We start from the raw sequence: 16,164 nt of genomic DNA, 5'->3' as shown, positions 1-16,164 counted from the left end.
AGCTGCAAGTGAGATGTTAGTACAAAGGAGATTGGCAATAATAAAGCATCTAGTTGACGAATACAGCTTGCAGGTGGACATTACCTTAGTTTCGTCGATGCAGAATTTGGCTGATAACTTGACTAGAGTACCAAAGAGGTGGATTGATGTAATGAGGCAGGGATCTGATCCTCCACAACAGACATGTGCGACCGTAACAGATCAATTAACACCTTACCAGATCCGTACAATACATCAGCAGAGTGGACATCCCGGAATTCGGAAGACAACATATTTTGTCCAAAGAGTGTGTCCCTCAACTACAAGAGCATCAATCAAGGGAGCTATACGCTCGTGTGAAGAGTGTCAGCGAATTGATCCGGCACCATCCCAATGGCAAAAAGGGAAGCTTGAGGTGGAGGACAACTGGTATCGAGTAGGAAAGGATGTAACGCATTATGAGGGCAAGCATTTTTTTACCTTGACAGATTGTGGTCCGACACATTTCACGATATGGCGCCTGTTGACACGACAGGATGCATCTAGCATTATACGACAGTTGAGAGCTGTCTTTTTTGAACGTGGTGTCCCGCTGGAAATTCTGACTGATAACGCTACTACATTTTGATGTCAAGAATTTCAGAAATTTACACAGGAATGGGGGATTAGAATGCATTACCGATGTGCATATTTTCCAGAAGGTAACGGTATAGCGGAGCGGTGTCACCGCACCATTAAGAGAATTGCGGCCAGGACACAGTGTTATATTCCAGAAGCTGTGTACTGGTATAATGTGACACCAAAGGATGATGCAACACCAGAAACTGCACCAGCTAATGGGATTTACCGCTATGAACAGCGTGTAAAAGGAATTGATGTCACACCATCAGTGGTTAGCGTTGTCAATACACCATATCAAGTGGGAGACCATGTTTGGGTAAAACCCCCAAATGCTGGGTGCACTGTAAAATTTTGCAGAGGAAAAATAGACAAAATCATAAGTCCTCAGACCATGTTGATTAATGGTGTACCACGTCATGTAAAAGATATCCACCTCTGTTATACCTCTTCTGGTTCTGAGGAGGATGAGGGAGATCACATACAGTTCAAGGATGCTCCTGATCGCCTACTGTCCCTACAGGTGAGCGTAGAAACACTACCTACAGAACCAGATGAGGGAATGATGGAACATACTAGTGGCAATAGTGATGAGAATGATGGACATGAGGAAGTAATATCACCAGTTCCTCATCAAAGTACCCGAGAAAGACGAATACTGCCCACCCTCCGTGATTGTGAAACACCGCCTATAGCACCACGGATGATGGAACATATTGAGGAAGATGGAACCGCGAAAGTGATGCCTCCGATTCTTTGAAGGAGTACTCGACAAAGACGGATACTGCCCCCTTGCCCTGATTGTGAAACACCGCATAGGTAACCACGAGAGGGGATAATGGAACAGACTGGTGGCAATAACGGTGGTAATGAGGAAGATGGCAATGAGGAAGTGCTGCCCCCGATTCTTCGAAGAAGTACCCGACAAAGACGACTTCCCCCCTGCCCTGTGTGTGATCATGAGATCAGGGGGGAGTGTAGGGAAATGCGTGACTTACCTAACTAGCACGTGTGCATAATTCAACAGGTCGGTCGTGGAACGAAATGAATGAAGAAGAAAGAAACAAAAATGGCTGCCTTATCTCTTTATATGCCTGCAATGTGACCACCCGATATGCAAATGAGATGCTCCTGGTTGGAGATAAAAGAGGGTTGATTTTTTAGAGGGACGTTCATTTTGAAGTTGGATTTCAAAGAAATAAGTTGAATTAGTAGAAGTTCGTTTGGAGTTGAGAGAAGGTGCGTGACATATACAGAAGTTTGAAGTTTGGTCAACAGTGTCAAACATACCCAGGAAATTATTGGTGTGACGGGCAGAAGAAATAACACTCAAGTTATTGAATTATACAACCCTTTTCAGGTTATTTAACACTGAATCCAGTAATTTTGCAAAAAAGTTTTTATACTTCAAGTTTTTTATATCTTTAAATATTTATTCATGGTGTTTTGATTTTGGTTGTTTTTTTTTACTGTATAACAACCGTTTTCCAGTTGTTTAACGCCGAATCCAGTAATTTTTGCTAAAAGTTTTTATGCTTCAAGTTCTTTATATCTTCAAGTATTTATTCATGATGTTTGGGTTGGTTGTTATGTTGAGAAAAATTGTTTTTGTTTTTGGTTTTACAGAACATGATTGAGTTTTGCAAAAGGAAAGGAAAAAAAACAATAATATCAATGTTTGGTGCATTTTAGGTCAGGAAGCCAATATCTTCAGAGAGCCTGATCTGGTAGGACCAGATATAAGATGGTAAGAAAGATTTATTTAGTTATAACCAATTTTCAGTCTCACACATAATTTTATATAGAAATGTATGTTATTTTTATTATTGCAAATAAAAATCTTTTACCCTAGCATTATTCTTAACATTATTTTTCGTATTTTATTGCAAATGAATGAAGCACTTTTCAGAACTAAAATTAAGAAATCTTTCAACGAACATATTAATTGAGCACCAATTCTTTAGATTATTTAAAAAAAACAAAACAAATTTTTTTACTTGCAAAACTTACTGTTCAATTTTTTTAAGGTGTTCAGTTTCTATTTTAGATCAATCTAAAATGATCCTGTTGCTTGAAATTCAGAAAAGTATTTGTAAACAGCATGTCTTGGCTAAAAAACTCTTAAAAATCATGTTAGGGGAGCATTTTACGCTAAACAAGTGAACACTCTTCTAAAAATTGAATCAAGTAAGTAAAACTATTTTTTATAATCTGAAAATTTGATGCTTTAGTTCTGAAAAACTAATAGCAAAATAAAATCAGTCCACATCTTTTTAGACAATGCGCTGTATATGCTGAAAAGCATGAGTACCTGTTAATTGTAATTGTGTGATTATTTTTCATCTACCGTCGTCCATATGATGCTGGCTGGACATAAGGAGATGGAGATCTGCAAAAAAATTAATGATCAATTATCTAACAGAAATAATTAGCAAATTAAAGAAAACTGAAAATCACCAAGAAGATGTACAGAGAACAAATACAAACATAGTTATCATAATACGACTTTAAAAAAATGGAAACTCAAGATGATTATCAAAAGATCTGGAAAATTAAACAAAATATCTTAATAGAATAATTAAAAAAAACAAAGAAAACAGCAAAAACTTCAAAAATGTTTATTCTTTGTTTTATGAAAACTTAGCAATTATCACATTCTTGACTGTGTAAAAAAATGTATCCCAAATTTCCGAACTCTTACATAAAACACAATTTTAATGAATATAATCAATACTTGGGACTTTTTTTAAACTGTTCAATAATATTGTCACCGGAAGATTTTCTCCTCTGAACTAAAAAAATTGTACTTTTGTTTACTACCTGATTGTGTTGGCATATTGGGATGGTAGACTCAGGATTATTAAAACCCAGCTAGATTTACCATGAGACCTGGCGGTACTTTAATTAGTTTTTATTTTCTTTTAGTAAAAAGTGAAATAAATGGGACTCTTGTTTTGGTAAATTTTCTTTAAAAAAAACTTTATATATATATATATATATATATATATATATATATAATATAAAGCTGAATGTCTCTGTGTGTGTGTGTGTGTGTCTGTGTGTATCTGGTCACGAATAGGCTCCTATATGGTTGACTATTTTGAAAAACTGATTGCATATAATGATAGATGTTGCAATATTTTGAATTCTAATGGGATATGATCCCACACAGTCGGACGATTCTATTTATAAATGATGCTGCTAAGAACTGACGAATCAAATTAATTCACGTTCTGCTACCAAAGAATCAGAAACCAGAATTGCTTCATAAATATTAAACCTTTTCTGGAGCAATTTCACATGTTCTTTTCCCGGGTTTCGACACAGTAAGAATATTTTGTTCTGTGGAACTGTCTACTACAAACAAGTCACCTCCCAGGACTTGTGTGTAACGGCGAACCATCTGAAACTGTTCTGAAACTCAAAATGGCTTACACTTCTAGAGGTTATGGGCCAGCGTGCGTCTTTATTTCGATGCATCCGAATCAAAATTCGAATTGTGGCAAGTTAAATTTCTGGGATATCTACAAATCCAAAAGCTACACAAAGTACTATAAACACAACCTGAAAACAGAAAAAACCCATGACTTTTAGCCAATTCAAGGTAGCACTCAGAAGTTACAAAGAACCTGAAAAAATGGATACAGTTTAACGTCTTGTCCAGGACTATTTTTTTTTTTTTTTTTTTTTTTTTTTTTAAGCAAAAGTATTAGTTACGCATTAGTAGGTTAAAGTGTTAATACAAATAAAATGGATACAGTTTAAAGTCTATTAACTGATCACAGAAAAAAACGAATCCACAAATATCATGAAATTTAAAAATACACACATAAAAACACCAAAATCGAATTATACCCATGCCAGAAATAAAAAACGCAACTTTGCCAAAAGCAGTTTTTTTCCTAAGAAAAGTACAAAAATTATTTGTTATAATTGTGGACGACCTAATCACAAGAGTTTCCAATGTAGATACAGGACTCAAAATGGCAACTACATTAAAAATGTATGTTAGCGAACATACATTTTTATTTTCGTGTACATTTGATGCGTCAACAAGCAATAATAATTTTCTTGTCGATTGTGGGGCCACGGCACATGTAATTACAAAGGAATCTGATTTATCAATTTTGATCCCAACTTTAAGCCACAAAATCATTTTGTAGAACTAGCTGATGGGAGTCGAGTCAATGATATCGTTTTGAAAAGAGGCAATGCGAAAATCTCGCTAAAGAACTATAAAGGTGAATTGTTTCTGTATTCTAGAAAACGCTCTTCTAATCCCAAAATTTAAACAAAATATATTTTCTGTACAAGCTGCCACAAAACAAGGTGCAAATATAAACTTTAGCCCCAATAAATCAAAACTGGTATACCCGAATGGAACTGTATGCGACATTAAAGAAAATAGAAGACTATATTATTTAAATAGCATAGTCCCATCAAAAACCGCCTGCCATGATCTACAGACATGGCATAAAATTCTTGGACACTGCAATATTCCTGATATCAAAAAGTTGCCGACTGTAGTTGATGGAATACGAATACAAGCATCAAACACCTTTAACTACGACGTCTGTACGCAAGGGAAAATGACAAACTATCAAAACAAGATACCAGACAAAAAGGCCAAAAAAATCCTATCAATGGTGCATTGTGACTTGAACGGTCCCGTAGAACCGATGGCCAGAGAACATTATAGATATGTGTTGAATTTCGTAGATGACCATTCAGGTTTAATAATGGTTTACTTTTTAAAGAACAAATCTGATACCCTCCTAGCAACTAAGAAATATCTAGCCGACATGGCCCCCCTACGATGAAATCAAATGTATTCGCTCTGACAACGGTACGGAATTCACCAATAAAGACTTTGAACTTTTACTAATTAACCATCATATCAGGCATGAAACATCAGCTCCTAGATCGCCACACCAAAACGGGACTGCTGAACGTGCGTGGCGGACACTTTTTGAAATGGCAAGATGCCTACTCATTGAATCAAAACTCCCTAAAAACCTCTGGACGTATGCACTTATGGCGGCAGCCTATATATGCAACAGGTGCATTAACAAAACACTATCTAAAACTCCATATGAATCTTTCTGCGGTAAAAAAACAAATTTAAGCAGAATGCATATATTTGGTTCAACTTGCTTCGCATATATAGAGAAAAAGAGTAAATTGAATATTAAAGCCGACAGAGGTATATTTCTTGGATACGATAAAAACAGTCCAGCCAATTTAATATTTTTTCCCGAAAAAAATAAAATAAAAAGAATCCGGTGTGTAAAATTCACAGACACGTTTAATTTTACAGACGAAAACCCGTCATATGAAGCGAATGGAATTATATTACCTCAAATAATTAGAACAAACGAAAACAATAAAAATGACGAAGACGATGATGATAAAGTCGAAAGATATCCCAAAAGAAATAGAAGATGACCCGATTTTTTTTGTGGTCGACAATATAAAAGATTATCAAATTGACTATTGCTATTCAATGGAAAATGTGCCAAAAAGCTTCAACGAAGCAATTAATTCAGAACATTGTGATGAATAGAAAATTGCCATGAAAAAAGAAATAGATGCCTTAACCAAAAATGATACCTATACGGTAGTGCCTCTCCCAAGAGATAAACATGTTATTTCTACCAGATGGGTCTTTACAAAAAAGAGTACAGCATCAGGCGTAGAACAGTACAAAGCAAGATTTGTTGCTAAGGGGTGCTCTCAGATTTACGGTAAAGAATACTTTTCTACGTTTTCGCCGACCACAAACCTAACGACAATCAGAGTTTTACTGCAAGTCACATCACAATATGACCTAAACATCCATCAAATGGACGTAAAAAATGCTTATTTGAATGCCCTGATAGACTGTGAAATTTATATTACCCCTCCAGAGGGATTTATAATGAAAAATAAAAATAGCATGTGACAACTTAACAAGTCATTATATGGTCTAAAGCAGAGTGCTCAGTGTTGGAACACAGTATTCTATGATTATATTATTAAACAACAATTTAGACAATGCGCTGTAGACCTCTGTTTATATACCCAACACAAAGACGGTAAACTACTGATTTTGGTTTTGTGGGTCGATGATATTTTAATCGCATCAAATTGTGACATAATGTTAACTGATGTTAAGAAGAAATTAAGTAAAAGATTCAAAATGACCGATCTTGGCAAAATATCCTGGTTTCTGGGGATAGAATTTACTCAAAGCAAAGGACTTGTTACGATGACTCAGTTGAGATACATCGACAAAATACTATTAAAATTTGGAATGGGAGAGTGCAAGAAACGCTCTACACCGGTCGAAAATGATATTAATAAAAATATACACACAGAATCTGAAATAATAAATGACACACAATATCGCAAAATTATAGGTAGTCTTATATATTTAATGACTGCAACCAGGCCCGACATATGCTATACAGTAACAAAACTGCCACAAAAATTATCACGACCGACAATGAAGGATTTAAACAGAGCTAAACAAGTCCTACGTTATTTACAAGGAACCAAAGAACAGAAGTTAGTATTTAGAAAATCAAGAAATCCCCTAAAATTAGAAGATTTTTCGGATTCAGACTGGGCAAACGACGAGGATCGCAAGAGTGTATCTGGATATTGTTTCAGACTCTCAGAAAATGGGCCTATTATTTCATGGAAATCTAAAAAGCAACAGATTGTATCTCTCTGTACATGTGAAGCAGAATTTATCGCGCTCACACACACGACCCAGGAAGCATTCTACCTTAAAAATATCCTGAAGACTATTTTAGAGCCAGAATTGATTACAAGCCCCGTGGTAATTAATTGTGATAATCAAGCCAGTATAGTCTTAGCACAGAACACGATAATCAACCAAAGATCTAAGCATATAGATACCATATATATACCATTTCATAAAAAATGAGATAAAAAAGGAATCCATTATTTTGAATTACATATCAGAACAAAATATCGCTGATGTATTTACGAAACCGGCGACATGGATAAAGCTACAACGTTTTTTCTCAAAACTTGTTGGTGAATTCGACTGAATAATTTTTTTTTCTTTCACTGCCCTGTATGTATATAGATTTCTATATATTAAAAATACAGACCAGCGAAGTTCCACTTATGAGAAGGCTCTTACTTTTTTGCATGAATATCAGCGGAAACCCCTAGGGGTAATGCTCAGAGTATATAGATTTCTATATATCAAAAAAAAAAAAAAAAAAATAGTCCTGGACAAGACGTTAAACTGTATCCATTTTATTTGTATTAACACTTTAACCTACTAATGCGTAACTAATACTTTTGCTTAAAAAAAAAAAAAAAAAAAAAAATCTTTGTAATTTTCCTTTTTGACATTTGAACACAATTAAAAATGGCGTCTTTTTAAATGCTAAAATTCTAAGATCCAAATGATTTCTAATTTTTGTTATGTCTAAGTAAATATAAAAATATATATTTATTTTGGAGCAGAACAAACACAAGGGACTTCCCCATTATAAAAAATAGGGAGGATGTTGCAATATTTTGAATTCTAATGGGGTATGATCCCACACAGGTGGGCGATTCTATTTATAAACGATGCTGCTAAGAACTGACGAATCAAATTAATTCACGTTCTGCTACCAACCAATCAGAAACCAGAATTGCTTCATAAATATCAAACCTTTTCTGGAGCAATTTCACATGTTCTTTTCCCGAGTTTCGACACAGTAAGAATATTTTGTTCTGTGGAACTGTCTACTACAAACAAGTCACCTCCCAGGTCTTGTGTGTAACGGCGAACCATCTGAAACTGTTCTGAAACTCAAAATGGCTTACACTTCTAGAATAGAAGATGTATCAAGACACAGGAATGGGTATGTTTGATCTAGCAGAAGGGTGGTTCATTAAAATTGTGGGGGTCTGCGTTCGCGCCTGCTCCACAAAGTATGGAAATAAAGAATTTAAAAATTAAAAAAAAAAAACGTTTACAAATGTTTTTAATATAGATGTACATAAGAATACCTTGATAAGTATGTTTTAACTTAAATAGGGATGATATAATAAAATTGTGGGGTCTGCATTCATGACTGGCATCCATAGAATGGAAATAGGCACAAACTTTAATAAAGACTTTTAATATCTATCTGTGTAAGTATACTTTGATAATTATGTTTCAGTTTGAAGAAATATTGTATAATAAAATTATGGGGTGTTCGTTCGCACCTGAACTTCTTAGAATGGAAATATGTAACAAAGTTTAACAAGTTTTTTTAATATAGATCCACATAATATTGTGATAAGTGTTTCAGTGTGAACAGGTATGGTATAATAAATTATGGGGTTTATCTATTTTATTTTTACTTTCATCATATTTTGCTTTGGTTTTGATACCCCCAAATTCGAAGCTATCTCTTTACAACCCTTTCTTTTCATAACCTATCATACTTTCATAAATCAGAGTCCATTTTCTGTAGGCTGTTTTTGAACCCAGTCAACGGCGGGTACTTTTGCTAGTACAAGCTGAACGTCTGTATTTGTGTGTGTGTGTGTGTCTGGTCATGAATAGGCTCCTATATGGTTGACTATTTTAAAAAACTGATTACATATAATGATAGATGTATCGAGACACAAGAATGGGTATGTTTGATCTGGCAGAAGGGTGGTTCATTAAAATTGTGGGGTCTGCATACGCGCCTGGCCCCCAAAGTATGGAAATAAAAAATTAAAAAAAAAAAACGTTTACAAGTTTTTTTTTTATATAGATGTACATAAGAATACTTTGATAAGTATGTTTTAACTTAAATAGGGATGGTATAATAAAATTGTGGGGTCTGCGTTCGCACCTGTACTCCATGGAAATATGGCACAAACTTTAACAAAGACTTTTCATATCTATTTGCGTAAGTATACTTTGATAATTATGTTTTAGTTTGAAGAAATATGGTCTAATAAAATTATTGGATGTTCGTTCACGCCTGACCTCCATATAATGTAAATATGTCACAAAGTTTAACAAGGTTTTTTAAAAGTGGTGGGGGTCCACAATAACACCTTAACTTTAATCTTAATTCACGTTAGCTTTTATTTATTTTTTTTGAGTGTCGAATAAATTCCCCTCATAAATTCACGTTCTTATTAAAGTGAAAGCCCCCCCCCAAAAAAAGTCGGAACTTTAGACAATTCTCAACACAAATTTTGCATAACTGTTTTTTTCCTTCTCCACTTGCACATGGCACTCTTTCAAAAATAAATAAATAGATAAATAATAAAAAATAAGAACGTTACTTGTTATTGTGTTAAAAGAAGGAAAAAATCCTGCTCACTTGATTGTGTCTTTTTAAAAACATTTACATAACCTTTTTATTTTTATTTATATATCTGTTTAAGCTTTTTTTGTAAGTGTACAAGAAGGAATTCAGTTGATTACAACCCTTTCTGCGTGTTCTTTACATTACAATAGTACAACCCTGAATCCGACGGGGAAATACTACACCGTTCAATACTGTAAAACTGAAATGAAGCTGTTCTGCTTGAAAAGGGCGCTATTTTCTTCTTATTCATATTCATATCGATTCTTTGCTTTAAAAAACTAATGTAATTGCGTGTTTACTTTTTTAATATCCCATTTTGCTGTTTCGGATTATTTTGCTAAAGTAAGTAAAGCGTCATTATTTTTCAAAACTGTTTTTTTCTTTGTTTTTCGACATTTCGTTGATATTATTTAGTAAGAGTGTTTAGCAGAAAAGCCAATAAACGATTACCCGAAAAAATGAATATACAAGAAATAAATGTTACCATAGTCAATAAAAGTTCAGTTCATGTTTTTTTTTTGGTTTTTGAATAGTTTTTAATGCTCGTTTCTTGAAATAATTAAAGCGAACCAAAATTAAAACGAAATTTGAGGCGATAACTACTTAGATGAATTTTTATATAAACTACACATGCCATAATTGAATATTCCTCAAGCACAAAATAACGGAAAACATTAAAATATGTTTACGTTGACGGAACTCTCTTAAATTGTTAACACAGAATGCTCAGGTGTCCCTCTTTCAAATTGAAAACGGGGCTCTCCATTTCAAAGTCGTTGCCATTTTGATTTTTTTTAAACTGGTTCGTGAATTAAAAAAAAATTTTTTTTTTACAAACTACTTAAAAATAGAAACCAATGAACTTTTCTACCATAAAAGTAACTTTTATTGACTATGGTAACATTTATTTCTTGTATATTTGTATTATTATATATATATAACATTTTCTCTTTGTAAGGAAACATCATTTTGTTGGTCACTCTTGGCTACGAATGGAAGTAAAGTTGATATAAAAAAATATATTTACACAAAAATTATCTTCACTTTCATCATATTTTGCTTAGGGTAAAATTTTTGAGTATCAAAACCTATCTGTTTATGACCCCCTCCTTTTCAAAACCTATCATACTTTCATCAATCACAGTCCATTTTCTGTAGGCTGTTTTTGAACCCAGTCAACGACGGGTACATCTGCTAGTATATATATATATATATATATATATATATATATATATATATATATATATATATATATATATGAGAGAGAGAGTGGAGAATATTTTTGGGAGAAAATGTATCTTTAAAAGAATGAGGCCAGTGCAACAGTTTTAATAAGAAGAAAACAATATTTACATTTTTTTAATTTTATATTGAAGAAAGTTCCCTTTGTGTAGTGCGATCTCTCTCTTTCTCATTTATTGTCTTTTGTGTGTGCGTTGATTACATGTGTGTACCTATTTATCTTTGCCTGTGTGAGCATGTCTGTGTGTCGCATCCATTTCTATGGGTGCAAATCTGTGTGTGGCATCCATTTCTATGGGTGCAAATCTGTGTGTGGGCTGAAAAATTCTTCTATAAAAGTAATGAACTTACTATTTTACAGTCTGAAGAGGGCAAAAAACGGGGAGAACATTTAAGCATCATATAATTTGAATGTCACTATTTTCTCCAACAGATTAAAAAGCAGACTTCCTGGAGGAATCATCAGATATTGCTTCTGTTGTAATAAACTATTTTTTGAATTGTTTCAATGCAACTATTTGCTGCAATTGCGTATGCTCTACGCCATATCTTTACATGTGAACTTTTTATGTGGAAGCAATTATGTTTTTTTCTATTGTTGTAATTTTCTCCAATTTTTTCATTCACACATGAACATCATTCTATCGGATGTAAACTTAAAGTAAAATAAATGTTTCTCTGCACATGGGATCCACACTAACAATCCTCAAATAGCTAAAGAAAACTATATCAAAGAACCAGTTTATTTATTTGCGCACTATTATCCTCATCTTTCTAGTTTCTGCTTCATAACTTTTCAGCCAACTATTCCTCTGGCCTTTATCAGGTGGTAAACCAGGACGGGATAGGAATGCTGAGTCTCTTAACTGCCTTCCATAGTTGTTGTTGTCTCACCACGTTTTGGCCAACTAAACTTGATTAGAATTGAAACCGCTATCTTCAGACAATGTTCACCTGGAACCGTAGAGATGTAACGTCTCTATTCGCTGTGCCATAGGCCCCGTGGTACAGTGGATAGAGATGTTGAATCTCTGGATTGATAATGGTTAGTTAATACCATACCCACAAGAACGTCTACAACCTCCCACATGATTAATTCCACTCATGGCTATTGAGCAACCTACTAAAAACAAAATTCAACCGGTAATGGATTATTAAGAATTGAATCAATATGCTGATGCTTTCACCAGAAACGCAGATGTGTGCACCGCTAAACTACGGGAGTGGCATCAGAAAGGGAGTAATATAGCAGTGTTGCACTGTTGCATTTGAAGAAAGCCTACCTACAGATATGGGTCCATGAGTCACTGTGGCTATTTCAGACAGTGATAATAAAGGGAAAACAATATTAGGTTTTGGTCTAAATGTAGCACCCTTAATAATGACATTAATATCATTAAAACTGTTTTGCTTCAGGCTGATACCATAGCAAAAGCTACTTCAGCTTACGTTGATGACATTTACATCAATGCGGATATAATATCTGCAAATGCGATTCAAATGAAACTGCAATCTCTCGGTTTGATAAGCAAGGTCCCTAAGTACTTGAAGGATGGAGTGCCCATGTTAGGCCTTGAGGTTTGCAAGGCGTGCAATACTTTACAATGGAAGCGAAGGAGCTCGATTCCAGAGTTACCTAGTGTATTGAGGAGACACATCATGTTTTTTATTTGTGGTAAATTAGTAAGACATTCACCTGTCTGTGGATGGCTCGAATCAAAAACAGGAGTACTAAAAAAATTAGTAACTGCAATAAAAAAAGGATAGGACGACATAGTGGATGACGATTCCCTGCAACAAATGATGGCCAAAACATTGACTAGAGAATGTAGGAACAACTGCTTAAGGCGACTGGTATGTATCTGGTCACAAACTAAATATAAAAAATTCTACAATTATAAGCAGGCCCCTTATTGGCTGATTAGCCACCCACTGTCTTTGTTTAGACCAATTAGATTAGTCGAGATTTTAACCGCCGAGCATTGGGCTTGGTTCCAGACAAGCAGCCATAGAAGAAAGATGGAACTCAACTCACTCTGGACATGAAGGCATTTGGTTGCCTCTACCCTTCATCTCCTTGAAACTTTATTTTTTAAGTCTAATGTTATTATTATATATGTCTCCAAGAAACTTTTTAAAGGTCAGAATTATTGACCTGTTTTTAATGACTTCCTTCAAATGAACATTCCTTATGAACTTCTGTGATGCTGACTCTATTCGAGAATTGAATCTTTCATCAGAAGGCATCATACTAACTCCTTCAAACGCCTGTAATTAATCTGATCTTTGAACAGTGCTGAACCCATATTCCAGTTTCTGCTGAAGATAAAGGACTATCACCTTTCGAGATGTTACCAGCTCTAGTCAGAGGCAAAATAGGCATTTCCTTTTATGCAACGTAGAACGAATAAAATTTGTGTCGAATTTTAGAGGTATACTTTGTTGCTATTGCTAACTTTTTGTCACTGTCTTGGAGCAAAAACAGGTGAGAAGAAATATCTCACATAAATGTATGGGTTGATGCAAGTTCATTGGCTGCAGGTGTAGTGTTGGAATGATTGGGTGTTGTTGTGGAAGATGCATGCTGGCTTCATCCAAAAAATGATGCCAGCATATAAATTTGTCAGAACTTGATACCACTCTAAAAGGCCTTATTCTTGCATGACAATGGCAGGCCAAGATTGTACTTCTCCATTGTGTGTTTACCACTGATTGTACTGACACCTTATATAGAAAGGCACAAGTTAGGACTAAAGCTGCAAGTGAAATGTTGGTACGAAGGAGACTGGTGATAATAATGCGTCTAGTTGATGAATACAGCTTGCAGGTTGACATTATCCTAATTCCATCAGCACAGAATTTGTTTAATAAGTTGACTTGAGTGTCAAAGAGGTAGATTGATATAATGAGGCAGGGATTTAATCGTCTGCAATTGGCATGCACAGTCTTAACAAATCAATTAACACCTGATCAGATCCGTGAAATACATTGGCAGAGTGGACATCCCGAAATTCGTTGGACCACATATTTTGTCCGAATGTGTCCTGCAACTATGAAGGCATCGATCAAGGCAGCCATTTGCATGGTGGTCGAAGAGAGCCACACAGCTCAATTTTAGCTAAGTACATTTTATCTATTTATTTATTTATTTATTTTTTTTTTTTTGCACACTTTATTTTATTTTAATATTTTATTTTATTCTATTTTTACTTATTTATTTTATTTTTATTTTTAAAACCAAACAAATCTAACCCTCTTTTTTTTTTTTTTTTTTTTCGTTTGTGCTCATATAATTCTATGTAATTTTATCTTATTTCTCACAAATCTTGACCATTCTTGATTCACTTATTTTAAAACAATTTCCTGACAAATCTTTCTTTTTACCATGTCACATCGACGTAGTAATGGGGTGGGGGAATCCCTATTTAGATTAATTAGATGACAGAAGAACTTTATTTAAGTACGATACCTAATATTAACAGCCATGGTAAGGTGCAAAAAAAAAAAAGTGCCGCCCAATTTTAACTATTCGTAACCTAAATATGCGGTATCTTAGCTGTGATACTAGAGCTATTCTTCCTGAGTGGATGCTATGCTCTATGCGTGACCTTAATGTCTGCCTATAAATACAAAATACGAATTTTCCGATCCGCCATGAACTAGTTCTTGTAACTGGAACAAACACCTAACTGCTAGCTACGAAATCCCAATATACATTTTACCTCCAAGACCTATCTAACCTGCATGCGAAAAAAAAAAAAATAAATAAATAAAAAACTTACCTGCCACTCTAAATCCTAATGTAGATATGTTTCTTGTAAATTCCCTGTCTCTTGAAGGCTAACAATCTGCTTCTTCCCACCAAACCGCCACTTAACTCCTACATTTCACACCGTTTTGTATTGGAATCTTTAACTTCCAGCCCCTAACCCTCACATGCTAACTGCCTAGTCATCACTACACATCTATACAATTCTACCCTTTAGACATGCATTGGAGTCCAGTCCTATTCCAGTTGGTATTTAACAGCCAAAGTATGTACTCGGAAGCAAAGCACACCGCACTGCATTACACAACTATGTCTCCTCTTAGATAGCTTTGCAACGCAAATACGAAACAGAACCAATGCTCCTTGCTATGCTAAATGTCCATAACTCTTACTTGAAAGCTGAAAACATCTCTCAATAATAGAAACTCACTTTGTACCTTTCAACTTTATTCGCACCTACTAAAACCAGCCCATATATCTATTTACCAAATTACACATGACTCAAAACTTACTGTTTTATCCGTACTATATTGCACTCGCATCTCATGCCCTGCTGTCATCTAAAATATAGTTTGGGCACAACTCGTAGTTCAATTCTTAACACCTACTCACACTTTAAAATTATACTAGGCCCAAGCTCACATGAATAAAAAAAAAAATAATAAAAAATGTATATATATGAGAAAGCCTCAAACCACATTATCTCCTAACAAGCCTCCTTACAATCATAGTTGCTTACACTGCATGAGCTCTACTCAACCCCTTTATCCAGTAACAATGAAATAACAATGTCCCTAATTCACTTTGAGGAGTGTAACTATTTAGCAGATATATAACCTCTACAAACTAACCCAATAACATTAACTAACCACGCGGGGTCGCAGAAATACCTGGATTAGAACCCAGGCGTGGAGCAAACCCTCTCAGTGGTGACGGACCCAGGAGATCTTTCCAGATCATCCGTCTAGGAGAAGGAAAACTCTGAAACTAAACCAAAGAGGACGGAGGCCTCTTCAGTCTTGGATGACAACCTTCCTAGAGCTGGTGACTCAAACAACTTACCGGTTTGCAAACCTAAATTGCTTAAGGAGTAGATAGGTCCTGCCTATCGCCCGGCTTCCATACTCCTTCTTTGCCTATTAGTCAGGCGCAGAGATACTATCACAGTGATTCGACAGAAACACCCATTGGTAGATCTTGTTTCTTGTCTAGGGCAATGAACGCCGTTTCCCCCACTCCCGACACACC

The 16,164-nt window shown here is 35.0% G+C and overlaps 2 protein-coding genes across 12 annotated transcripts in view; one reads left to right on the top strand and one right to left on the bottom strand.

Annotated features, from left to right (window-relative positions):
- Positions 1-16,164, bottom strand: part of LOC145265438 (RNA-binding protein 1-like) — a 616,457-nt gene that overhangs the window by 16,692 nt on the left and 583,601 nt on the right. For all 7 annotated transcript variants that reach the window (XM_080121280.1, XM_080121283.1, XM_080121284.1 and 4 more), the window contains one exon: positions 2,909-2,986. In XM_080121280.1, coding sequence (XP_079977406.1) covers positions 2,941-2,986 — 46 coding nt within the window. In that variant the 3' untranslated portion in view covers positions 2,909-2,940. Of the gene's footprint in view, positions 1-2,908; positions 2,987-16,164 lie in introns of those variants that run through there.
- The window catches only part of LOC145265434 (toll-like receptor 2), a 370,324-nt gene that overhangs the window by 197,289 nt on the left and 156,871 nt on the right, over positions 1-16,164 (top strand). For 2 of the 5 annotated variants that reach the window (XR_013864646.1, XR_013864650.1), the window contains exon 3: positions 2,290-2,344. The exons of 1 other annotated variant lie outside the window; for it this stretch is intronic. The gene's annotated coding sequence lies outside the window, so the exon portion shown is untranslated. Of the gene's footprint in view, positions 1-2,223; positions 2,450-16,164 lie in introns of those variants that run through there. 2 more of the 5 variants (XR_013864647.1, XR_013864649.1) reach the window with 2 other exon arrangements.

Source organism: Euprymna scolopes, chromosome 40 (assembly GCF_053919585.1).
Source record: "Euprymna scolopes isolate OS-2025 chromosome 40, ASM5391958v1, whole genome shotgun sequence".
NCBI classification, from domain to species: Eukaryota; Metazoa; Mollusca; class Cephalopoda; order Sepiida; family Sepiolidae; genus Euprymna; species Euprymna scolopes.
Note: the sequence above shows the minus strand (reverse complement) of the source record. Positions and strands in the feature narration are given on the sequence as shown.